Source organism: Onychostoma macrolepis, chromosome 07 (assembly GCF_012432095.1).
Source record: "Onychostoma macrolepis isolate SWU-2019 chromosome 07, ASM1243209v1, whole genome shotgun sequence".
Classification (NCBI taxonomy): Eukaryota; Metazoa; Chordata; class Actinopteri; order Cypriniformes; family Cyprinidae; genus Onychostoma; species Onychostoma macrolepis.
Genome location: NC_081161.1, coordinates 18,050,800 through 18,077,914, shown reverse-complemented (window position 1 = coordinate 18,077,914; position 27,115 = coordinate 18,050,800). Strand labels below are relative to the sequence as shown.

The 27,115-nt window shown below is 36.1% G+C and overlaps 2 protein-coding genes across 2 annotated transcripts; one reads left to right on the top strand and one right to left on the bottom strand.

Annotated features, from left to right (window-relative positions):
* Positions 1–98: 98 nt before the first annotated feature.
* Positions 99–3,740, bottom strand: gnrhr2 (gonadotropin releasing hormone receptor 2). Its single transcript, XM_058782926.1, has 3 exons — positions 2,811–3,740; positions 1,540–1,744; positions 99–1,391 (listed from the first exon to the last, which is right to left on the bottom strand). The coding sequence occupies exons 1-3, from the start codon at positions 3,342–3,344 to the stop codon at positions 892–894; spliced, it is 1,239 nt and encodes a 412-aa protein (XP_058638909.1). The 5' UTR covers positions 3,345–3,740; the 3' UTR covers positions 99–891.
* A 6,339-nt stretch (positions 3,741–10,079) lies between these two features.
* Positions 10,080–26,461, top strand: slco3a1b (solute carrier organic anion transporter family member 3A1b). Its single transcript, XM_058781482.1, has 10 exons — positions 10,080–10,615; positions 13,882–14,341; positions 18,769–18,867; positions 19,026–19,286; positions 20,153–20,317; positions 20,413–20,611; positions 20,837–20,972; positions 22,638–22,810; positions 22,935–22,999; positions 24,096–26,461. Exons 1-10 carry the CDS (start codon positions 10,478–10,480, stop codon positions 24,470–24,472), a joined length of 2,073 nt encoding a protein of 690 aa, XP_058637465.1. The 5' UTR covers positions 10,080–10,477; the 3' UTR covers positions 24,473–26,461.
* The last annotated feature ends 654 nt before the right edge of the window (positions 26,462–27,115 follow it).

Below are 27,115 nucleotides of genomic sequence, written 5' to 3'. Positions count from 1 at the left end.
AAAGAATACTCAATAACAACACTTATATCTATAATTTTAAATCACTGTACACATAAAAAGATCCCTGCTCATTTTGCTGCTGCATTTAATGTGTTTAAATATCTGTCAAACCCAAGTTCGGAATGTACATGAAGAGCATTTCAAAGGGCAGTGTGAAAAGATGCAGTGTATCTCCTAAAATGCAAAATGAAAAAAAAAAAAAAGTGGATGATGCACTATTATTCAAAGGTTATGGGTCAGCAACTTTTTGAAATCTTTTTTAAATAAGTCTCTTTTTCTCAACAAGGTTGCATTTATTCGATCAAAACTACAATAAAAACAGTAATGAAATAGCATTATAATTTAAAATAGCTGTTTTCTTTTTTATATATATAAATTCCTGTGGCAAAGCTGAATTTTCGCAGTCAATATTCAGTCCTCAGTGTCACATGATCCTTTAGAAATCATTCCAATATGCTGATTTGCTGCACCGGAAACATTTCTGTGGAAACCATGATACATCTTTTTCAGGATTCTTTGAAGAATAGAAAGTTCAGAACAGCCTTTATTTGAAATCGACTTTTTTGTAACAATGAAAAAGTCTTTACTGCATTTATATTAATTAATATGTCCTTGCTAAATAAAAATAGCAACATCTTTAAAAAATCTGTTAGTCTGTATAAACATTGCTGGACCCCCATTTACTTTTAATGTCTGGTCATCTCAAGGCTCAGTGTGCAAAAGATTTACCTCATTAGCCAATATGAACTAATTACAATAAATAAAACCTTTTTGAAACATTACATGTGAAACCTTTATACATATCAGATAAGATTAAAGTGCCCTTAATGGCTTTCATGGAAATTAAATGGAAAGCTATCATACATATAGACAACTCATGTGTTTTGGTTTTTAGTCTGTACAGGTGGAATGACTTGCAAAGGCAACACCATTCTTTGCCCCATCATCTCCAATCCTGTGCACATACTCTCCGTCCCATTCTAGCTTTTCTCTTGAAGTCTGCTGAACTGTCAGTCTCTTTAAAGTGAGCGAGGAGGTAGAAGTTCTGATGGAAGTCATCAAAGAGTTATTAGTGTTCTCCAGCTCAAAGGCTACAATGTTATGTTCATGCTGTCTGTGTCTCATGCATAGTGGAATGGTGAAAAGACCGTAGATGATGGGGTCCAAACAAGCATTTAGCAGGCCGAAAATAAAAAGGATGTGTGAGAGGGACTGGGACACTGTTTCCTCCAGGCCAGCGGGACAGAACCAGTACCACAGGCCAAGCATGTAGTAGGGTGTCCAACACACCATGAATGACAGCACAATGACCACAGTCATCTTCAGCGTGCGCATGCGTGCCCTAGGGATGTTGTTTTTCGACCTGCGCAGCTGCACTTTGTTGGACAGCACTAGATGTGACAAAGATCACAACAGAAGCAAGACGTTAGCGTGACAGATGACACGTAATAAAGTTAGGGCAAAGACACTGCAGGGTCATGTTACTTGCAAACTGATTAAGAAGTTACCATTAGAAATGTTTTTGTCAAGAAAACTTACGGCTGTCTTCTGTCATTTTCTTGGAGATCTCAAACAATATCCTGCTGTAGCAGGAGATCATGATGAAGAGTGGTAAGAGGAAGAGGAAGGTGAAGGTAAGCATGTTGTAAAGTGTCTCTTGCCAGCGTGAGCTAAAGCTGCCATAGGTTGTACACTGGATAAACCGCTTGGGGGAATCAATCACCACAACGTGGAAAACAAACACCTGGACAAAGAGCATATTACAGGATTAGATATTCCAGATATACTGATGCAGGCTATCTACTAACAGGCCATGGCTATAGTTAACTAAATCTAATCTAATCTAATTTTTTTGATTCATTTAAACTAAAACTGAAATGATTACTAAAAACTATATAAGCTAACAAAAATGACAAAAACACAACAAAATTAATAAAACTTAAAAGTCTGAAAAACAGAAAATGTAAATATAAAAACTAATTCAAACTATTAATAAAAACTATAGTATAAAAACACTGCTACAGCTTCCTTTTTGTTTTGAAATATTTTAATAGTAATAATATAATTATAAACATCAGAAAAGTATACAATGAAATTTTCAAATCAATAAACAGACAGTTTTCACTATGACATCGTACACCGTATATTGTGACAACAGTTAAATGAACAGCTTAAACAAGCCTAAAATAGATGGTCTTTTGGCTGGTTTTTGAGGGGTTTGGGGCACTTTTCTGCCATTTAGGCAGAAATATCAGCTTAAATCAGCAATCCAGGTTGAGGAGTCTTTTTAGCAGGGTAAGTCATCATAACTTTAGAAAGAAAAAAGACAGATGGATGGGGGGAGATGCCCTTCTTAAAAACAATGTGCATTTACTTTTAAAATGTAACATACAGTATTTAGAAAAGATTAGCATGTGCAGCACGCCATTAAGTGTAATTAATGTAAAATACTAAATCAACTTTAATAACCAACAACAGACAAAGCACAATCCCAGTAAAAGAGATTCAATCATCTGAAAGGTAAAAAAATTGTATGAACATATTTAACTGCCCATATCTTTAATTAAAGATATATATATATATATATGCTATATACAGTATATGCCATAACAGCATCACTATGAATTCAAATTTGATGATTTCACTCACTTAGCCTATAGCTTTTAATGCATTGCGATTCATGTAATTCACGAAACTCATACAATTATTCAATAATTAATACATGAAGAAAAAAAAATAACAATAGCAACAATATGCCACCCATGTCTGTGGGGAAGGGGCATCTTACACTACCTCAACATGTCTCTTACCTGTGGTATGGATAACACGACACTCATGGTCCATGCTACACTCAGCAAAACTTTATTCCTCTTCCTCGCTTGGCTGATGGACAGAGGGTTGAGAATAGCATCCTGTCGGTCCAGACTTATCACCACGGTCACGAAAGCGCAGGAGTACATGGCCACGAGTTTGAGGAACATCAGCGTCCTGCACGCGAGGTCCCCCGCGAGCCACTGCACCGTTACATTCCACCCCGCGTCCAGCGGCATGACGACGAACGTCACCAGCAAATCCGCCACCGCCAGGTTGGTGATGAGGAGCCGGACGTGGGACCGCTTTCTGTGGTTGTGGTGGTTGGCTGAGTAAAGCACGGCGAGATTGCAGCACGCGGACAGCGCGCACAGGAGGAGCGTGAGCGCCACTCGGACCTGAGCCGCGGCGGTGAAGCGCGGAAGATGAAGAGGAGGAAGATCCTCCGCGCTGCTCGAGTTAAAGTCATACTTACAGGTGGAGTTCTTCTGAGAAACATCCTCGATGTTATAAGCCATCATAGTTGAGTTCATGCTTTCGTGCTTCGTTTTTAGTGCTTTAACGGCCAGGTCAGAGTTGGTAAACACGTGGACGCTGAAAATGAATCCCAAAGGGGGGTTTAAAAACTTTACTTATTTTAAATGAGAGGTAATAAACTATTTCTTTTCTATACTTTTTGATTAGGCTACAGAAACGTAAAAAGTATCCTTAAACGTGCAAAAACACCTTAAAGTTCTCTTGTTTTAGATGGCCATAGCTCGTTGGTTACCCCAGATATGTGTGGTCATCAGTCCTAAGTGTCTAAACTAATCGCAACATCACTGGAGGCGTGGTTAATTAAGATGATAGCCAAATGTGATCAAAGGACCTCTCCTTTCGTGGCAAGTGGAGGCTTATGGTTAGTTTGCAAATGCATTTTAAAGAAGGGATTGAGGTAAGATAAAAAGCATGTAATTGAAAAGTCTATAAACTGTGCAAGAAAAGCCTGGTAGAGATTAAGATGTTTTGGTAGTTTGATGCTTCTCTGAAAAACGTGTCCTTTCAGTCACTTGCATCGTAAGGTCAGTATGTGTCAAAATGAGAACCCAGTAGTGAGGACACTACTTTAACTCCTGGCTAGTTAAAAAGGCTTGTGAATCGGCCAAAACATGTTTTGCGCGTGGTTCTGTGAAGGATAGGTTTGGGGACAGAAAATATCATTAACCTGATATAAAATCAATGAAAGTCTATACAATGTCCTCACTAAGTGAAACAAGAGAGTGTGTGTGATTTTGTTTTTGGTTTGTGTTGTGCTTAGTAAGTATCATGCTCAGAGGCAATAGAGACACATATGATGTGAAAGAGTGTTGTCAGGAAGGTCAGCGTGTCCCACAGCAGGACAAACGCTGAGCTCAGACGAGCTACTGATTCCACTCTGAAAGCCTTGTAGCCTTTAAACGGTTTCAGTTTCAGGGACAAGAACATTAAGTATCTTTATGAAATCCAAGTCCTTTATTTGTATCCAAATGTTCCAGCACTGGTTTTATCATGTCTGCTTTTGTCATCTTTATTTATTAATTGTAAACATATTATTAATTCAACCTGAAAGAGATATGACAATACATCACTCCTAAGCATAAATATTAACAGGCCTAAATTTTTCATACATAATTCCATAACTATATTGTATGTACGTGTAATGCACCTAATTCTAATTAGACAAATATTCCATAGGGGTTTATAGTCTTTATAGTCTTTGACTTTATACTGGGACTTTGCACCGTTTGTAAACAGGATGTCACTGTGTGCTATAAACATGGAGATTTTTCAGTGACTCTTTCTGTAGGTTACATCATCGCCAGTATCTGCCAGCAAGTGACTGTCTTTATGACTGAGTCATTGAATGATTTATTTACCAGATTCATCTTAAAGGGATAGTCTACCCAAAAATGAAAATTCTCTTATTCTGTTGATAGCCAAACTGTTTCTGTTCCCATTGATTTACACTGTATTTTGTACATTCGATGGAAGTCAATGGGAACTGAAGCTGATTAGTTATCATTATTCTTCAAAATATATTCTTTTGTGTTCAGCAGTAGAAAAAAAATTATAGTTTTGGAACAACATGTGGGTCTGTAAATTGTGACTAGGGTTGGGTACCGTTCAGATTTTAACCAGTACAGTACCGGTACCCAACGGTACCTTTTTTTGGTACTTTACTCTCTGTGTAATAACAAAAACATTTATTTCAGTGAAAAAATAAGTCCAAAACTCTCAATTTCAACATTTTGAAATATAACAGAACATTTTTTGGGACGGACTATTCCTAGTCTTTGAATCATTCACTCAACCAGTTCATTCAAAACACTGATTCATTCAGGAAGGAAGTATGACTACAGTATGCTGCCCAGAGTCACAATGTTGATTTGCTGATGTGGACTCATTTTGAAACTACTTTTGTTGATAGAACAAAAATATACAATGGCTTTGTGTAAAATGTCAGTTACTTAATATTAACTACTTGTTTCTTAAACTGTTATCATGCAGTATCACATGTTGACCAAATATCAGCACATGAATACCTGCGGCCCAAAATCATGCAGAAACAGCAATTCTGAGTTTCTGAGACATGTTCAACCTTGGCTGAGATGTAGAGAGATCGCCTGTTCCTCTGCGCAGTAATGACTGCATCCTTGGATGTGGCATATATTCCAGTTACATCTCTCTCCCTCTCTTTGTATTTCCCTGAAAACAGTTCATCCTAACATTAGCAATATAAACAACTTACATTGAACATATTAAGTAAATATAAATGTAAAAATAAATGCTTTAAAAATAGTATCCATACAGTATAACAGCATAAAAGTGGCACTAATGTTATACCGATATTCTGGTAAAAGCTCCAAATGTGATACTGATACAGATTAAATTTTTATGATCATTTTACTTTAAAATGCTGTGAAAGCTTACAATATTAAAATCTAAGTCAATGTAAGTGGTTGTAAACTATGAATGAACTAGATTATCTTATAACACATTTATAAAAACTGAATAAAGATAAATAATTTGATTCTTCTGTTGTGGTTTCAGTCAGTGCAGTGCACTACATCATTAGACCACTAGATGCCCCCTTGCACCGTATTCTCCACACTGAGAGCATTTATCCATACTTCTCTAAACTCAGTACTAAGTGCACCAAGCTGTCTGTTTTGCCTTTTAATTTACCTATCGTTCATTCGTTATACTGTGCACATTCATATTCATTGAATATTTTGAATGTAAATACAAACTTGCACAAAGTAGCAGTACTTAAGTGTCAATCTCTATTTTTCTTCATGTAGCTTACAAAAAGATTATTGGAAGCATCTATATTTGACACCTCGGGTTTTAAGGGTTAAAGGTTATTGAACATTGTAGTCACAGTAGCTCAATGTGGAAGACAAGACCAAGACCAATGTATGGCCATTACATTAATACATTACAGTGATCAATACTCATGTATAAAACATGCTTTCTTACTAAATAAACAGTATACCGTAACCAGCATGCTGCCTTTATTTATTTTTTTAGTTTTGTTGGATAGTTCATTTTATAAAATGTTCCATGCATGAATTTTGTGCATAGAAAATTAGGTGTTGTGTAAAAGGTGATGTTTGTAGTTCCCTTGGGTCTCTTTAAGTACAATAGTACAAACTGTCTGTTTTATTGACATTCAGAGTGAGGCTGTTCCTGCAGCAACACTTTCATATCTACTGCCTGAAGTCAGTGGATCAGCCCACTACAGCAAATTAATTATGAATTAGATCATATCAACCGATGAATATTAGTATATGGCATTATTTAAAACTAAAACATCAAGCAAGAAAATAAAACGAATGCTTTAATTCAGTGTATGGCCTTGGTTGAACTTACAAGACTACGTTATTAGAATCACCAGATACATTTCAACTAGTGCTTATACTTACTAGCTGAATTGTATAATTTAAATGTAAAAGACAAGAAGATGGTGGGATGATGCAAGTGCTGGAAAAAGAGAGGGGTCTATGATGCTATAATTGAGTACAGCGCCGTTTGGCTCAATATGAATCACTGTAAAGGCCCAGCAGAGCCATAGACAGATGGGAAAACACAAGGAGTGGTGAGTCTTGCTCTGTAGGGTGGATAAAAAAAGAAAAAACAACCAGTCAATACTGTGTGTGTGTGTGTGTGTGTGTGTGTGTGTGTGTGTGTGTGTGTGTGTGTGTGTGTGTGTGTGTGTGTGTGTGTGTGTGTGTGTGTGTGTGTAAATCAACCCTGCCTCCAAAGACAGTCTGAGATATACTGTTATGCTATTGCTGAGTCCATTCTCCAGGCAGCAGTAAATTGTCTTTGCCTCAGAGTATTGAAGCACAGAGACCTTCAGCGCAAAACCAGTGATTACCAACAATCACACTTGCTGTGAATATAGCCACACTAAATGACTGCTGTGTGATGCAGTCTACACTATTGTCTTTTATCTAAGTGATTAAAAAGATTACTTATGTTTGCATTTGGAGTATTTTAGTCATTCCAAATGTTTATAGACAGTAAGAACAATTAAGATCATTAATTACAGAACCACACTTTAAAAAGTGCTGTCCTGCAGTTTTGAGCTCTACCTGATCTTACTCTTAAAATTTCATTTTGTTGGTGTCACCTGATATATTCAGGTTGATTCAGTAAAATTACATTACATTTTTATTTAAAATCAATTAATTTAGATGTTATTTTTAGGTTACCGTTTTTTTCTGTGCTGTGCAGTTGCTCAGACTGACAATGAATTCATGATACATGATTAATATTTACTTTCACTTTGATTAGGGGAGAATGTTACTGTTAAATTGCTGACTAAGAACTTACAAATCTATATACAGGTGCATCTCAATGAATTAGAATGTCATGGAAAAGTTCATTTATTTCAGTAATTTAACTCAAATTGTGAAACTCGTGTATTAAATAAATTCAGTGCACACAGACTGAAGTAGTTTAAGTCTTTGGTTCTTTTAATTGTATTGATTTTGGCTCACATTTAACAAAAATCTCAACAAATTAGAATACTTCATAAGACCAATAAAAAAACATTTTTAGTGAATTGTTGGCCTTCTGGAAAGTATGTTCATTTACTGTATATGTACTCAATACTTGGAAGGGGCTCCTTTTGCTTTAATTACTGCCTCAATTCGGCGTGGCATGGAGGTGATCAGTTTGTGGCACTGCTGAGGTGGTATGGAAGCCCAGGTTGCTATGATAGTGGCCTTCAGCTCATCTGCATTGTTGGGTCTGGTGTCTCTCATCTTCCTCTTGACAATACCAGGTCTGGCGAGTTTGCTGGCCAGTCAAGCACAGTAACACTATGGTCATTGAACCAGCTTTTGGTACCTTTGGCAGTGTGGGCAGGTGCCAAGTCCTGCTGGAAAATGAAATCAGCATCTCCATAAAGCTTGTCAACAGAAGGAAGCATGAAGTGCTCTAAAATTTCCTGGTAGATGGCTGCGTTGACTGTGGACATCAGAAAACACAGTGGACCAACACCAGCAGATGACATGGCAGCCCAAATCATCACTGACTGTGGAAACTTCACACTGGACTTCAAGCAACATGGATTCTGTGCCTCTCCACTCTTCCTCCAGACTCTGGGACCTTGATTTCCAAATGAAATGCAAAATTTACTTTCATCTGAAAAGAGGACTTTGGACCACTGAGCAACAGTCCAGTTCTTTTTCTCCACAGCCCAGGTGCGATGCTTCTGACGTTGTCTCTGCTTCAGAAGTGGCTTGGTAGCCCTTTTCCTGAAGACGTCTGAGCGTGGTGACTCTTGATGCACTGACTCCAGCTTCAGTTCTCTCCTTGTGAAGCTTTCCCAAGTGTTTGAATCAGCTTTGCTTGACTGTATTCTCAAGCTTGCGGTCATCCCTGTTGCTTGTGCACCTTTTCCTACCCAAATTCTTCCTTCCAGTCAACTTTGCATTTAATGTGCTTTGATACAGCACTCTGTAAACAGCCACACCTTTCAGTAATGACCCTCTGTGACATACCATCTTTGTGGAGGGCGTCAATGTTCGTCTTCTGGATCATTGCCAAGTCAGCAGTCTTCCCCATTATTGTGGTTTCAAAGAACAAGAGATACCCAGTATTTATACTGTAGGATGGTCATTTATTGAAACTCAAATGTAAATATTCTAATATTTTGAGATACTGATTTTTGACTTTCATGAGCTGTAAGCTCTAATCATCAAAATTAAAACAAAAAAACTTTTGAAATGTTTTACTTTACATGCAATGAATCTAAAATATATGAAAGTTTCACTTTTTGAAATAACTTACATGAAAAAATTTAAAAACTTTTTCACGACATTCTAATTTATTGAGATGCACCTGTATATCAAACATCATATACACTGCAAGATGTTTTCTTTTTGTCTTGTTTTCAAGTAGAAAATAGGCTACCTCAATATTGTTAAATCAAAAAAAAAAATGTATCAAACTATAGTGATGATATGATATATGCCAGAAAAATAATTCAAAGGTTTTTCTGAACCTATTGGCAGATATTGTTTTCTGTTTTAAGAAAAAATTAAAAAAAAAAATTTAATTAAAAAAACTCTTAATTTTGTTGCATTTATCAGAAAACAAGACTATCTTATGTCGTTTGCATGTTTATTAGGCTAAATGTATATTGCTTTAAGAATGTTTAGGTATTTGTACTGAAAGACAAAAATATTGAGGAAGAACTTCATTTTGCAGTTATAACACACTATTACACATGCTAAAATTAAAAAAGCAGTTCACTCAAAAATAAAAGTCCTGTTATCACTTATCTCATGTTTTGCACTGAAAGTAAATGACTGAAATTGCCATTCTGCTTGACATTTTCTGTCACATGGAATAAAGTCATATGGTTTTGGAACAACATCAGGCAAGTAAATGCTGACAGATGTTATATTTCAGGGTGAACTGTATCTTTAATATAGGCCTGTATGATCATTTGGTCAGTAGCTCATACATCCCTAGTTTGGCACATTGCTCTCAGGGGACACATACTGAGGGTTATTTTTAGTCTGGTAATAATAATCACTTTGACCATGTAGAAACTGCACTCATTTTAAAAACTTAAGATATTTTTATTTTATTTTGTTACTCTTGATGGAGCCCTTTTATTATTGATAAAAATGTTAATAATATCTATCTATCTATCCATCTATCTATTAGATGTGTTTGTGGGAGGAGGAGGAAATAAAGAGAGCCAGTAGAAAGAGAAAGGAGAGCGAGGTCATCATTTGGTGCAGGCTTTGGTGTAGATGAGGACACGCATGAGCTGAGTCCTCCACACACCGGCAAACTCTCCTCACGGTAACCGTCTCACGTAACACCGAATCGCAGTTCCCGTGTGTCGGTGATGTTCATGGTTATTAATAGGCTGCCGTGGTCTTCAGTCGGTTCCTTTGGACCATTCAGAACGCCGGATCAGACGCGAGTGCGCAGTTTTTGAGGTGACAGCTCTAAGGACGCTCAAGATTCATTTCATACGATTCAATTCGAACGCGGACTGGAACCGGAGGCGATGTTAATGGAGCCGCGCGCGTCTTGTTGAGGATCCATCTGCACTCGTCCTCAATGGTCACCTTCTGTACGAGCCTTTCTTTCTGCTTGCTGCAGTCCGCATCAGAGGATGTACGCGGAGGGAAGCACGCCAGACACTGAGCCAGACGAGTGCCAGAAGAAGACATCATGCTTCTCCAACATCAAAATATTCCTCATATCAGAATGTGCCTTAATGTTGGCACAGGGCACTGTAGGAGCCTATCTGGTGAGTCGAGCCATTAACACACGCAGCTCATAATGCGTACGTACTGTATGTGGATGACATTGAATGGTGTCCGGTGCGCATCGCTTATCTTTTCCCTAAAGCGATAGAAATAAACAGCATCGTGAGGTATAGGGCTTCTTGCGTGTGTATCGCGACTGCTTTATTTCCTTATGATTTAGAGGCGCTATAATGAAAAATGATCCAGTGAGTGGCCCAGTGGTCAAATACCTCTCTCTCCTTTCCAACATTATGTGCATCAGTGGCTCCAACGTAATCTCACCGAACGATTACCTTATTTTGTCTTTGAGCCACTTATGCACATAAAAATATGTCAGAATGATCAGATATGTCAGAGCGATCATATATGGCAAGCCGTTTCGGCATTTATTCCTTAAAATATGTTACTGTAGTACTCATTTTTTACTAGACGTAATCTGATATTGACCTGTACTTTTTTTCAATTTCACTATTAACTTTTTAATTAATATTCAGTGTCTAGTAGGCCCTATCTGTGACTGGTCACTATATAGGGACAATACTACTGTGGAATAGTAAATATGGACAATTATTTGAATATAAATTACTTACATTTTTTGCATGTTTATAACAATTTTAAGAATTTTGTAATTTCAATTTAATATTTTGTTTTTAGGGTGACTTTTTCTTGGTTGAAATTTGGTAGGGCTGATGGAAAATATTTTGCTAACTAGTGCATTTACACTACAGTAATGTTTAATGTGCATCATCTCTGATAAAAAAAATAAAAAAAATGTTTGCTGTAACATTTCAACTTGGAATATACATGTTTTTCAATTACATGTGATTCAACTTCTAAATACCCCACATCATTAGGCACATATCAAACCTCCAAAAAAATATTTTCCCACCTCAGGCATCAAAGACCTTTTATTGATTTCAGTTTTTTCAGCTTTAGACACCATTTTTCTCAACCCCGTAATGGACAAAATGGGATTGGTTTAAAAAGGATTTTACACAGAAATTGTTATAAAACAAACATGTACCTACTGTACCTAATGTGTCCCTGATAACAATTTAATGATAACAAATGTAACATTTATCATCATATTCACATTTTTATAGGACTGAAGCTAAAAATACACAAATGCGTGTCTACGGTCTCTTTATTTTTAAACCACAATTTTATTGTTTTAGCCCTTAACATGTCAGATGGTAATCAGCAAGAAATACTTTTGTTCTTAATTGTTTTCCCTATATTTTTCTAAAAATATTAATGTGACAAGGTGTGACGGGGTTGAAGACTGCAACACATTTGAAGGGATACATTGCCTTAAATTAAAATTTTTGGTTTTGTTTCTCTCTCATATTGTCCCCTTGTTTCTGGGTCAACATATCTGCATGGCCAACATTGTCTTTCTGCTGTAAATGTGGGTGCAATTTCTGATGTATGATGCTTGTCAACGTTTAAGTGGACATAATACATCAAAAATTCTATTTAAAACAAAAATATAAGTGGTCATGATTTTGAAGTATATATATATTTACTGAAACCATGACTATTTTATTTTTTCATTAAAATTATTAATAAATGAAGCAAATAACTCTGTCACAAGTTTACAACCCCTTAAAAATTAGAAATACATTTGTGATGGGGTTGAGTGTGACGGGGTTGTGGTTTTTCACACAAAATGGCCACTGCTCATTGTGTAGTGTAGGAGAGTAGACCATGTATGGCAGCAATAAAATAAGTACATTGTATATACTTATGGATTAAAATAAAATGTTGAAAAAGTAACAATTTTCCATCTTAATCTTAATTTTATGTGACAGGGTTGAGTTGTTAAGCTTGACAGTATCATCCCTGACTATAACATGCCTCAAAAATATGAATAAAAAGTATGATACCACTAACCATTTTCTGCACCACTATTAAAGAGACCCGAATGATGTCATTTCTGGTAAATGAAGTCACATATGAGTGGAGTCTAAATTATTACGGGCGTAGAATGGTTAGTGTGACGGGGTTGAGTTCAGACTGAGGGACATAACTTTAAAGTCTGTTTTTTTATAAAATGTTTTTTTTGTAGAAAAATATTTTTTACAAGAAAGGAACACAAGTAAATGCTTACATTGTTGCCAAAAATCACAGACACTATGCACATTTTGTTAATAATTGTCTACGTACAAACTCGGTGAAGTGCCTCAGGGACATGACAAAATGCTTGGTTTAAGATAGATATAAGACATTATTTTATGCTAAAAAATATTAAAATGCAATAATTAATTTTATCCATTATAGTGGACATCCCAAAGTTTTGTGAAATGCTTCTAACAATTCGTTTTGGTGAACCACCACTTCAGAAACTCTGGGAGACTGAAATATTACCGAATCCCAGGAATGACCCTGCTATTAAATTTTATTGGGGGTCTTTGATTCCAGCTATTTACTATGTATTTCAGTTTTTGTTGGTACTTATTTTGGTTTGTTCTTTAGTATTTTTTTTTTTCAAATAATTATTCAAATAGCTACCATTAAGCTATATATTCTAGTTTTCTTAGTATATAGGTTATTACACTAGCATCACTAAAGTATAAACTGAACTAAAGAAATAAAGTAGTGATTCTGACTAGTCATACTGTACAACAAGGAAAAAGAAAATGTCACTTGGTAAGAAATGTCACTAATAACAATTAGGATAAGTACTCTGAAAAAGGTGCCAAACAACAGAATTCAGTAACAAAAATTTTCAATTTGTTGCCAGTAACAATATTGATTTGTTACTAACATAAACATAGATACTTGCTAGTTTAATGGAATAAACGTTAAAATGGTCTGCCCTAGACTTCATGTTAGCTTTCAGTACAAGAGAAAGATGCACACAGTTACATCACTACATGAATGCATCTGCTCTGTAGGGTTGGGAGTAAAGTGATATGATTGATTTGTCATTTCCCCTTGTGCTTTATCTGAGGTATTTAATATGTTATGTATGAAAGGTGACTTGAATGGCACATTATTAAATTGTTTAAATAATTGTATAAAATACTCTTAAAAACAATTTGTCAACATTCATATGGATGTTTACATTTGATTTATACCTTCGATACAGCATCTATGTTGTCAACAAAATCTCACCAATCTATTATGTTGTTTAAGATCCCTAAGCCATGAATGAAATATTGTGAGTTTTGAATATAGATTTTTAAATTAAAAGACAATTAGTGATTTGGTGTCAGTTCAAATGTGCATACAGCTTTGCAACAGTGTGTCTTTCTTTATATTTTAGGTCAGTGTCCTCACTACGCTAGAGCGACGTTTCAACTTGCAGAGCGCTGACGTGGGTGTGATCGCCAGCAGCTTTGAGATTGGCAACCTTGCCCTCATCCTATTCGTCAGCTACTTTGGGGCCAGGGCCCATCGGCCGCGGCTGATTGGTTGTGGGGGCATCGTGATGGCTCTGGGAGCGTTACTGTCAGCGCTGCCTGAGTTCTTGACCCACCAGTATGAATATCAGTCTGGAGAGTCACGACCTGTGGGACAGGGAAAGGATGTGTGCTCCAATACTAGTCGAGCAGGGCTCTCGGATCCTGGTTACATCTGTGGGAATAGAACCAATACCAACATGATGTACCTGCTGCTGATCGGAGCTCAAATGCTTCTGGGGATTGGAGCGACACCCCTGCAGCCTCTGGGAGTGTCTTACATCGATGATCACGTCAGACGAGAAGACTCTTCCCTTTATATTGGTGAGAGTGATCTGCACAACCTTTTTGTGTTATGTACACCCCCTCAGGCCCGTCAGTAAGGCTAAAGTGCCCTGACATCATCAGTATTGTAGATGACAAACTTAGCCAGTAGCTCATATATATTACTGCTAGGTTCTCCCTTGTGAAAAAAGTTGTATATTTTTTTCATACTAAGTATAGTTAAAGTCTATGACCATATTTACTGACACATCGCTCGAGACTTACTAATATAAAAATGATAATTAAACTTTATTTGGAGTACTACTTGTGTACTACTTACTAATGTACGATGCACATTTCTTAAACTAAAATGTGTTTTAATGTCACTATTGATGTGGATTGTATGTTTTTTTAATAATATCGGTCTTTAAATGCAAGTGTACCTAAAGTATACTTGCAGTAGTTCCACTTTAGCTCAATCAAATATACTTCAGTTGATCTTTAGTAGGACTTCAGCACTACTTCCGCACAATTAAAGTGTATTCAGTACAAAATTAGTTGTTCCAATTTAGCAGACTTTAAGCATACCAGTTAAATTAAACTAAAAGTATAATTGCAGGGTATTTTTATTAAGTACATAAATATGTAAATGTATTTGAAATAAATGTATTTCAAATACATTTTAGTATATTAATTTTTCACTAGGGCTACTACAAATATATGAAACATGCACACATTATACACACAATTTTGTTCTTTTACCTTAATAATACTTTATTAAACCTATTATTAAAAACCTTTATGAAAATAATTAAAACAATTAATGATAATTATTGCAGAAATAATGATAATAATAATAATAATAATAATAATAAATTATCATTATTATTATTCATTTTGATTGTTGTAAATTGTTCAGTTTTATATGTCTGTTATAGAAAATGAGTAAAGTAAAAATTGATTGATTGATTAATTAATTTATTAAATAATATGAACAGAAACAACTTTTGATTTTAATAATGTAAATAATAATGTAATAATTAACAATAATGTACATTTTTAAATTAACACAAACTATGATTAACATGCTTAGTTTATGTTAGCTAATGTTAACAAATGTAAAAATAAAAGTATTGTACACTGTTGGTTCATAACACCTAATATATAGAACATTATTGTAAAATGTTACAGATTAATTGTTCTGAACAGAATTATTTGCCTTAATCTGTTTTACTCCATTTTAGGAGAGAACAATAGCACCTGCTTAAAAAGCTCCCCTTTTGCATTTGAACCAGGTGCCATGGCAATCACCAGCATCTACACCAAATAATAGGAAACAGTCAACTAGAGGTGTAATAGGTGTTTGTTACCACAATAGCCTGAGAAAGACTCTTTGGATATCTCACTCAATACGTTTTAGAAGCTGTATTTTAAAGGCCCTCAAATGGCACAACTTGAACCCCTGCAAAAGTGTCTGTAAATGTGCTGGTTAGTAGCGTCAATATCCTGCCGTTGCAGCAATTACAGCACTTACTATTATTAATGATTTATAAGCCACGAAAGGTTGTATCCTTAGTGTATCCTGAATCTTGGCAGAAAGCTATTGTATGACGATACACAAACAGTATAGATATTGTATATGGCTGGAATAGGTATAGTAGTTTAGGTTTGCAGCGAACTCACTTGGGAAATTTCCAAGTATCAAGCTTAAACCCATTGCTTTAGTGTAGTGCGCCACTGTCTTAATCTCCTGTTGCCATGTTGTTAAGGGGTAAACAAGAAGCAATAATGGCCTTCGGTGCCTGTTACTTCTGCTATGAAGCTAATGTGTGCTGGCTGCTCTGTCATCCCTCAGGCAGCTCACTCTCCCTCTCTCTCTATTCTTCTCACTCTCTTTCTCTCGCATGACTACAATGATTCTCCATACATTTGATACAAATAAGGAACAGATCAACCCCAGACTTTAATGTCTTAAAAATCTCCTGAAATGAAACCCTTGCATAGAAATTGATCACTGTATGACTATTATAGTTGAGTAGCTTTCAAAGGCCCAGAAGATAGTTGTGAATGTCTGTGGGTTTCCATGTGTGCTTTTTACAGCATTTCTGCTTTGTCTCCTTTCCTGCAGTGTTTCTGATGTCTTTGCATTGAGCTGACTTGTCCGTCTATGAGCATTAATGTCTGTGCAACCCATGCAAGCTTCTTTCTCTCTTCCTTTTGCGTCTTTTAATCCTTTTTAGCCTTTAAACCGGACATATCTCTCATTTAAGCAAAATATAAACTAGCACAAACATGAACATCCTCTTTGGAGACAGTCATTGCTGGTGGGCATAGTGGAATCAAGTTATTTAGCTGTTTGATCACAGAGGCTCTGGGTATTTCGCAAAGGCACAAGCAGAAAGGCCTATCTGTTTTAAGTGAATTATCCAGCATCTGTATTCATACTGAATACCAGAGTAAGAGAACTGGTCTAGGATTACATTCTCTTGTAAGAGGTAACATTAGGACTGCCATACATGATCTAAGGTGCTTAATCAATTTCATCCAGGCTAATGGATAAAACTAAAACACTTTTTAAAGATCAGAGTAAATATACCATTAAAGGTCATGTTACAGACCTTTCTGCACTCTTAACTTTACAGCAAGGAGGTGAGGTTCATTCTTTCCATAGTAAAGGATGATTACTATAATGGTAACTATAAAGTTTTATTAATCATTCTAATTCAATGATAATAGTGAAGTCCACACAATAATGACACAAGAACGATATCGTTGGAATCACTTTCAAAATTATTCTTTCCAGCTGAAGGATGATAAAAACAGTAACAGCCAATCAGAAGCACTCAAGCATTTAAAGCAGCAAACGAGAACTGCAGCGCACTTATGATAAACAAAACATTACCATATCTTTTTTGGTGTGAATGTGCATTAAGCTTTACATACTAGTATTAAATGGCTCTCTAGAGTAACTACTTGGTTCTGGGTGGTTAATTGTGCCATCCAGCGCCCTGAAGTTTCTTCTTATTAACTGTAGTCATGGCAATGGCATAAATCAGACCGTTCTTCTGGGTAACTGAAACCGGTGCTATGTTCATGTCTCTTGTATCACATCACAGACTCACTTATTCTTGTTCATACAAACACAACTGGCAACATCTTGCATCTCAGTTACTGCATGGAGTGAAAATGGCCTTAGAGGATCACAGTATTAGCATTAGTGATATTGTTGCAGTGTTTGTCTAAACCGATGGTTGTATGCAGTATGCAGAATTGTTTAAATGATAAAATAATTTCAGCTCAATCCAATATTTTAGTCAGTATGATTTTTTTGAAAGAAATTAATACTTTTATTTAGCAAATATGCATTAAATTGATCAAAAGTGACAAAAACTTTTATAATTTTATAAAAGATTTCTATTTTAAATAATTGTTGTTTATTTAAACTTTTAAAGAATCCTGAAAAAGCACAGCTGTTTTTAGCATTGATATTGTAAGAAATGTTTTTTGAGCACCAAATCAGAATTTTAGAATGAAAATTCAGTTTTCAGGAATAAATTACTTACAATTAAAACAGAAAATAGTTGTTTTAAAATGAATATTTTACAATATTACTGATTTATTGTTTTTTTTTGTTTGTTTTTTTTGACCAAATGAATGCAGCACATGGTGCAAATGTAAAATGGTGCAATACTTTTTTCAAAAACATTTCAGGCTGGAACTTTTGAATGGTAGTGTATTTATTTGGTAAGTAGGCATGTAATGCATAAGAGAATGAACAGTCAGTCGGTCATTATCACAAAATAATCCCCTTCGGGATGAAACAAGATTATCCCATCGGCTGTGTCTCATTATCTCTCACGTTAATTTATAGTAGTATATGGCTGTTTGTGTACTTCAGTGTTCTCTGATAATGATTATGCCGTGCTGCTTCTGTGTCTGGACAGATAATTACTCGCCGAAGGGTAGAACAGCTGATGGTACAACCTGTACCAACACATGCACAATCTATATGTTGGCCTCTACTCTTTTAGTACTCCCACAATATATGATAATCAACAGAGAAATGTGTGTATTTATCAGTTTTTACATAAATGCATCATTGCAATGATGATGTAGTAGATTATGTAAATTAACTGTTTCACCAAGAGAATATTTAAAATGTACAAAATAACTAAATGAAATAGCTATTTTACTTTGGGCTACTTAAGGTTCTTTCCGAATAGAATATGATATAATTCTCCTTCTGTAATAATTCAAATAATAATAATAATAAATTCTAAAATTTTGCCCTAAAAAGAGGCTATTTATATAAGCAGCAGGATGGTTAGTGTAAACGCCTTGTTAACTGTTAACTGAAGGATTTGAGTCAAGGGATTGAACGAATATCATTTTAGTGAAATGACAACAATTTAGCCAAGAGTTTGCATGAATGAATTTACTTTTCTTGAATAACTTCTTTGACTCTAGTCTTTGGTATTGCATTACAGGTATCTTATTCTCTACACTGGTGTTTGGACCAGCCTGTGGTTTTATTCTTGGCTCTCTGTGCACCAAAGTTTATGTTGATGCAGCCTTCATTGACACAAGTGAGTGCCGGCATCAAAAATGGACACACTGAAATATGACTGACTTTTGTTATTTTTTGTAAGTGGTTTTAGATAAAGGCACGTTGTTAAATCAATACATGTAATGAAACACGGTGTCTCAGTAAATATCTCATCAGATCTCTGTTCGCTCCTAACAGCCACGCTGGACATCACTCCTGACGATCCGCGCTGGATCGGTGCCTGGTGGGGCGGCTTTATCATCTGTGGCCTTTTCCTCTTCCTCTCCTCGTTTTTCATGTTTGGGTTCCCGCAGTCGCTGAACGAGCCTGGGGAGGGCCCGGGGGGTGAGAGTGAACAGGCCATGCTGCCTGCTGAGCTGGTGCAGGAGTATGAAGGAGTCAAAACCTCAGATGACCCAGAGATCAACACTGGCCTCACCTGCTGCCAGCACCTGCAGGGTGAGAGAGAGGACAAGACAAAGAGAGTCTAAACACACACAGGTCATGCATTAGGTTTTATAGGCAATCGTACATAAAATAATCATTTTGTTTGATTTATCATTCATTATTATCAGTTCATTATTTATAGTAGTTTTAGAACAAGACTCGTCTCTCCAAATGATGTAAATAGATTGCAAAAGGGATTTTTAAACAGGGGTCTGGGGACCCCCCCAGAGAGAAAAAAATAAAATCCTTCTATCGATCCATCTATACATCCATTCTTCAAACTGCCTGTCCTATGTATATTTGTGGGGATGCTGTAGAAAAAGTCAAATATTGTATTATAATGTAACATTTATATAAAATTTGTCAAACAGAGCATGTTAAAGGCTTTAATATGTTTAATGCAATATTTTTAACACATTCATTTTATATTCCTATTGTTTTATCATAATTAATTGTAGACCAATTAATTGTGGACACAAGACACTTTTTTTTTGCTCTATAAATTGAATTAAAATAGTTTTATGTTGCAACCTTATGCTAAAATGGTTTATAAAATTAAAATACAAATATATAAACTAAACTAAATATTTATAAGGTTCTTTATAATACTATAAGGCCAGTAATTCAATTTTGGAAAGTGTTTTTGTATCATGTATTTATTGTATCATGCTTAATGTTTTCTTACACAGTTTAAATTGATCTTTAAATATAAAAATCAATAGCTGTTATTATATTTTAATAAAAGTACTCCTCAAATGGGGGCATCAAATTTGCAGATCCTTGACATGAAAAATTTGAAACCCCTGGATTACATAATTGAATTTAAAAATGTAATATTTCCCTGATCATCCACTAATATGAATCTAATTACTTCTCAGTTATCCCTAAGGTGACTAAGCATCTGCTGTCCAACCCGGTTTTCACCTGTGTCATTCTCGCTGCCTGCATGGAAATCGCTGTGGTGGCTGGATTTGCTGCCTTCCTGGGGAAATATCTCGAACAGCAGTTCAACCTCTCAACGTCCTCCGCTAATCAGCTCCTAGGTAGACAAAAGCTGAATATAACTGTACAAAAACATCCAACTTGCTGTTTCATATGAAATCCCTGCAAGCTGCCTATCAAATCTGTGTGTTTTCAGGTATGACAGCAATCCCCTGTGCTTGTCTGGGCATTTTCCTGGGTGGGCTCCTGGTGAAGAAGTTGAATCTGACTGCGTTAGGGGCTATTCGTCTGGCTATGCTAGTCAATATCATCTCTACGGCCTGCTACGTCTCCTTCCTCTTCCTTGGCTGTGATACGGGCCCGGTCGCTGGGGTTACTGTTGCCTATGGCAACGAGTGAGTAGAGCGCTTCACCATAAAAGCCTCACACAAATTTTTAATGATCCACAACAATTGGCAATAAATACAGACACTCAGAGTATAAAGACTTTAGTGTTCACATCACAAAAGCACTAAGCTGAATTGCAGCATTAATTTTACAGAGGATCAGACTCACTAAACTATGAATTTGAAGGGAACATGTGGTCCTTCTTTCATCCCATATTCATTCTCTCCATTTAGGAGTCTAGGTTCATGGGAGCAGACGGAGGCCGCGTGTCTGTCAGGCTGTAATTGTTACACGTCTTCTCTAAGCCCCGTCTGTGGCTCCAACGGTATTACCTACCTCTCTGCCTGCCTGGCTGGCTGCACTAAAACCGTGAGTCTCCTCCCACATCTATTCATATTCATACAGATCAATAAACTCAGACATACAGTACATCTGCCTCCAGGGGTCATTGAAATAAGAGCTTTTGAGCATGCTCATTTTTTCCTCTTTTAGATACATAAGTTCCCTATGAATCCTGTTTCCACCACTGAATAAAAATAAAAAAGGTAATTGTGACATTTTATCTCACAATTTTCTCAGAATTGCAAGTTTATATCTCGTAATTCTGACTTTATAACACGTTTGAGACTTTATATCATGCAATTCTGACTTTATAACTTGTAATTGCACGTTTCTATCACACAATTCTGAGAAAAAAGTCAGAATTGCAAGTTTATGTTATTGAGATAAACTCACAATTGTAAGAAAATAATATTTTTTTTCTCTCAGAATTGGACTTTATAACTAGCAATAGTGAGTTTATAGTGTTCTGTGTTCAGTTCAGAGAAAATAAATCAGAATTATGAGATATAAACTTGCAAATGTGAGAAAAAAGTCAGAATTGCAGGAAAGTATGGTGGCCCAGTAGTGCACAACACAATGAAATCTCCACAACACAACGGAAACAAGTCTCAACACAACAAAATTGGCACAACACAATGGAAACAAGCCGCAACACAACAAAATTGGCACAACACAATGGAAACAAGTTGCAACACAACGGAAATGAGTCGCAACAATGAAATTGGCACAACACAATGGAAACAAGTTGCAACACAACAGAAACAAATTGCAACACAACGGAAACAAGTTGCAACATAACGAAATTGGCACAACACAACGGAAACAAGTTGCAACACAACAGAAACAAATTGCAACGCAACGGAAACAAGTTGCAACATAAAGAAATTGGCACAACACAACGGAAACAAGTTGCAACATAACGAAATTGGCACAACAGAACAGAAACAAGCCGCAACACAACAAAATTGGCACAACACAATGGAAACAAGTTGCAACACAACGGAAACGAGTCGCAACAATGAAACTGGCACAACACAATGGAAACAAGTTGCAACACAACAGAAACAAATTGCAACACAACGGAAACAAGTTGCAACATAACGAAATTGGCACAACACAACGGAAACAAGTTGCAACATAACGAAATTGGCACAACACAACGGAAACAAGTCGCAACATAACGAAGTTGGCACAACAGAACAGAAACAAGTCGCAACATAACAAAATTGGCACAACACAATGGAAACAAGTCACAACACAACGGAAACAAGTCACAACACAACGGAAACAAGTTGCAACATAATGAAATTGGCACAACACAATGGAAACAAGCCGCAACACAATGAAATTAGTCCTATGCATTGTGTTGTGGTGATTTCGTTGGGTTGTGCACTACTGGGCCACCGTTGGAAATGTTCCATCAGTTCTGTCTTTCTTGCAATTGTGTGTTTATATCTCACATTTGTGAGTTTATATAACACAATTCTAAGAAAAAAGTCAGAATTGCAAGGTAAAAAGTCACAATTACCATTTTTTCTTTATTCAGTGGTGGAAACGGGCTTCCATAATCCCCTTTGTCTCAAATATTAGGTTGTTTTTTCTCTTGATGGTCGCCTGGAAATCCCCAGAGCAGCGCATAAGATCCATCATGAAATATGCACTCAGATCTGCTCTCCCTCCTCTCTTTCTCAGAATCTGACAGGCTGTAAGTGCATTGCCCATGGCGACGGGCCTGGTACAGCCATGCCGGGAAAGTGCTCCAGCCCAGGCTGTCAGCAGGCCTTCCTCACGTTCTTAGCAGTCGTGTGCGCATGCAGCATGATCGGAGCCATGGCCCAGACTCCATCCGTCATCATCCTGATCAGGTAATGCTGCTGTCATTCTTTGAATTAAAAATTTTTTTTTTAATGAGTTTTAATTGGTCAAATTGTCATCTGCACATCATAATGAACTACAATGTACTAAACCATCAGTTGTTGTTGTCTGTAGAACTGTGAGCCCAGAGCTGAAGTCATACGCCCTTGGAGTTCTCTTCCTGTTGCTCCGGCTGCTGGGTAAGATATTTGCATAACAAGTAACACCTACAGTGTCTCTGCAGGATAATTTATCAATTTGTTTACAATTATTTTAAGCATGCATCTTTATAATATTATAGTTTGGTTACACTACACATACACAGTTCACACTAGCATTTAAAATAATTTTTACAATAATTTTTGAGTCTGTAAGACTCTTTAATGATTTTGAAAGAAGTCTCTTAGGCTGTGTTCTAGACTGCCAGGAAAAAAAATTATTTTTTGCATATCCATATTTTATCCAAGTGTGGACAGCAATGAAAAACAAACAAATAAACAGATTTTTCGAATCTGAATAAAACCACATTTGGAGGTGGTTTAAAATGCGATTCCAGTCAGGTTTTTAAAGATGCATCTCGGTCTGGATGCTCTGGCTGCTCAAAACATATTTCAAATGGTCAAAACCAGTGATGGAAATGCCGAGGAGGATTCATACAGTGACTACAACATGGAACGTCACAATATATATATACCAGTTTTCTTGTGCGACAAAGGAGTTCTGCACCGCAACGTAAACAGGTTGCTTATTTTTTTTGTATCCCTTTTGAAAGCCTTATCACACACGTGGGTACACCTATATTACCAAAGCAACCCATGCAGATAGATTGGTTATGTCTGGATACACAAATCTGATTTGATCACTTGCAATTAGTAGTTAACTTTTATTTGAATATATTTTGAATTAAGTTGAATTTTCAGCAGCCATTACTCTAGTCTTCAGTGTCACACGATGCTTCATTCTAATACGATTAGGTGCTCAAGAAACATTTTTATTTTCAGTGTTGAAAAACATTGATGCTTAATATTTTTGTGGAAACTGTGATACATTTCATAAGGATTATTCTAATAGAAAGTTTAAAAGAACAGAAATCTTTTGTGACATTAAAAATGTCTTTATTGTCACTTTTGATGAATTGAATGCGTTCTTGCCAAATAAAATGATTTCTTTCAAAATGAAAAACTCTTGAACAGTAATAAATAAAAACTCATTTTTACATTAAAGCAAAAATCGTAAAAATAATTATTAAAAACAAGTACAGTACAGTCACACTGAGCCATGTTTTCCACGTTCCAGGTTTTATTCCTCCACCTCTGATTTTTGGCATTGGGATTGACTCCACCTGCCTACTATGGAGCTCCGTATGCGGCATTAAAGGGGCCTGCATGCTATACGACAACATAACCTACCGTTACCTTTACGTCAGCATTGCTATCGTTCTCAAATCCAGCGCCTTCATTCTCTATGCCGTCACCTGGCAGTGTCTGCGTCAGAACTACTCCAGGTACATTAAGAACTGTGAGGACTTCCTGACCCCAACCCAGCTGTTCGCCTCCAACCTCACCCTGGACAATCTGGGCAAGGACATTGCACAGAACCCTTCCAACCGCACCAAGTTCATTTACAACCTAGATGACCACGCCTGGAGCGAGAACATGGAGTCAGCCATATAGTCCCACCCCAAAGAGGGCCAGCCAGCCTATATGCACATGCTAATTCAGTCTCATATCGCTTTTATTCAAAAGAAAGTCCATATATAAGCCGATTTCTGCACATTCCCGCTGCCTGGGAGAAATAGGCACTCTTTTAGCATATCCAGGGTGTTTTGACTAAACAGAGCCAAATGAATTTGACTGTTACTGTAGTCAGGACTTGTATATGCTGGATGTATGATATGGAGATGAAATGCATCCATCAAATTAGGGGATGTGCTAGATTGCAGTTCCAAAACTGAACAATTAATCTTCCATAAATCAAAACTAGCCCCAGCTTACATATACGAGCACCTTTTTAGGTTTCATTTTGAATGGTCTTTTTAGTATTTTTTTAAGAAATGTAAAGAACATTAGCATATAAGTTCTATGAGATATTAGCTAATACGTTTACTTGAATATTGTGAGGCTATGGAAATTTCTGTCTATTTTTATGGAGGGTCTTAGAAAGCTTGATGTTATTACTCGATATCTCCTCTGTACAGGCATTAGACTATTAAAAACGTAGATACAAGTGCAGAGTTCACACACGTCATGTAACCTATTAATCAACCTAAAAACATAATAGCGAACATTTTAGGCCCATGTCTGTGAAAACGTATAGCTTGAATAGACAAAAGGTTCATTAGTTTTGTGATGCCTCGTTATTTGTCACCTGCAGTGATTTAAACTAAAGCAACACGCAACATTAATCAATAGTTGTTATGAAGCAGAGGACATTGAAGGATGGAAGGATGGATTTATTTCAATGCATGCAGGTATTGCATGTTGATGCATCAGAGCAGGCGCATGGGAATTTTAAGAGATAAATCGTTTAGGTGAAGGTAGACATTTCCCTTCTATTACTCCAGCATCTTCTTAAGTGGTGTTTTATAATGGTATTACGGCACCTTACGTACTTTTTTCTTCCAATCTGTCATAATATGTTCAAAGGAAATTCGCTTGGAAGACCAAATGCTAGGATTAACAAGGTTTTACAACAGTAAGTTGTAAACCTTTTTTTGTTCTTTAACGTTGCAATATATGAAGCAAGTAAATAAATGATTTATGAACTACTAAAATATTAATCTGAGTTACATAAAATAATAATGAACAAAAATGAAAACATTTTTGTATGACATTGGACCTAAGAATTTGTTTAATATACTTATGAATTATTTTCTATGTTTTTTATAAAAGGCAATGACAAAAATGTAAAAAAAAAATAATAATAATAATAAAAAAATAAGGAGAGGAAGGTGGTGGATCTATGGTAATGTAATAAAGCTAAATGCTCTTTAAAGAGGAAAATTATTTGTTTTTCTGCTGCTTTTCAAAGACGGTTTACTGGATGCAAGTACACTGAAGAGACCCTCATAGGGCAAAACCCAAACACATTATCACCCTTCGTGTAAATGGCTTCCCAAGCACATTATTTTAATGCACTGCAATATACGCCGAAACGCTTGATTGCTTGAATGTTGAGGCCGGTCTCAGTACAAATGGGATGATATAAGAATGATGTCATTGTTTATATAATCATTCCTCTCTATAGATAATTCATTGCCGTAAAAGTGCCAAAGTGATGCCATTTAAGTGTTCTGAGTTCTCTCCAAGAGGCAGTTTTTCATAATGCTGGAATTGTATATTACCGCGAGATGCTTTATTGTATTGTATGTAGACATATGTGATATCTTAAGCAACCATTACACCTTGTACATAGTGACATTTAAGTCTATTCTCTCCAGAATGTAGAACATAGCGATGCTTTAGGCTTTTACAGGTGATGTTACAAGTCTTAACTTTGGACAAAATATATATTATTGTTAAATGCAGATGGAGATTATGTTATGCTTACAGAGGAATGTTGTGGTATATTTTTCTACCCATGTCTGTATTATGAAGCTTATGTGTAATGACCATAAAAGGTGTACAAGATTAAAAAAAAAAAAAAATTACATGAACAACTATCTGCACTAAAACATTGTCTCTGCATTTTTATTATGAAGCTCAAAAATTATTTTCTCTGTTGACCAAGCAAAGGTCTCTGCACATAAAGCATTCATCACAGAGCAGGATTATAGCAAATGAATATGATACTGAATTATTTACAAGCACCTTTGTGCTTTATTTTAAACTTTGGCGATTCGGAAGGCTGTCTCAGATTATGTAATATGCTTCACAACATGTCTAGATGTATCTTGCAAATAGGACTGTTTCTGCATTCTTCTTTTTAAACCCCAAGGTCACTATCATAGATTTGTTTTGCTAATATCATACCACACAAACATGCTGAATAAGTGCAGCATTAGTGGGTTGTTCTCATTTACACAGCTGAAGATGTTAGCCTCTTTATAAATAGCACATAATGGATTGAAAACATTAAACCAACTTTAAGTTACTTTTCACCTTAAAAAATTAGTTTCAAAACCATACTGCAATCCCCTAATTATGACAGTGATTTCCCTTTGAGTCTAGGGGGCTTTAAAAATTCACGCAACTATATACACATTAGCTTTAAATCGGATTTCTTTGCGCAGGCTGTATTCAGTTTTACAAGCATGACCTCAAATGTCTGCAGCATCTAAAAATCTAAAAGGCTTTACTTAGTTTTCAGTTAGCATG

What these genes read in the sequence shown, in the direction of transcription:
- slco3a1b (XM_058781482.1), top strand. Translation starts at nt 10,478, where the DNA reads ATGTACGCGGAGGGAAGCACGCCAGACACTGAGCCAGACGAGTGCCAG. An exon ending in TGCAGCCTTCATTGACACAA is followed by an intron (nt 18,868 to 19,025) that starts GTGAGTGCCGGC and finishes CGCTCCTAACAG; the next exon opens with CCACGCTGGACATCACTCCT. An exon ending in CTGCTGCCAGCACCTGCAGG is followed by an intron (nt 19,287 to 20,152) that starts GTGAGAGAGAGG and finishes ATTACTTCTCAG; the next exon opens with TTATCCCTAAGGTGACTAAG.
- gnrhr2 (XM_058782926.1), bottom strand. Translation starts at nt 3,344, where the DNA reads ATGAACTCAACTATGATGGCTTATAACATCGAGGATGTTTCTCAGAAG. An exon ending in TCGTGTTATCCATACCACAG is followed by an intron (nt 1,745 to 2,810) that starts GTAAGAGACATG and finishes CTCTTTGTCCAG; the next exon opens with GTGTTTGTTTTCCACGTTGT. An exon ending in GAAAATGACAGAAGACAGCC is followed by an intron (nt 1,392 to 1,539) that starts GTAAGTTTTCTT and finishes TGTCACATCTAG; the next exon opens with TGCTGTCCAACAAAGTGCAG.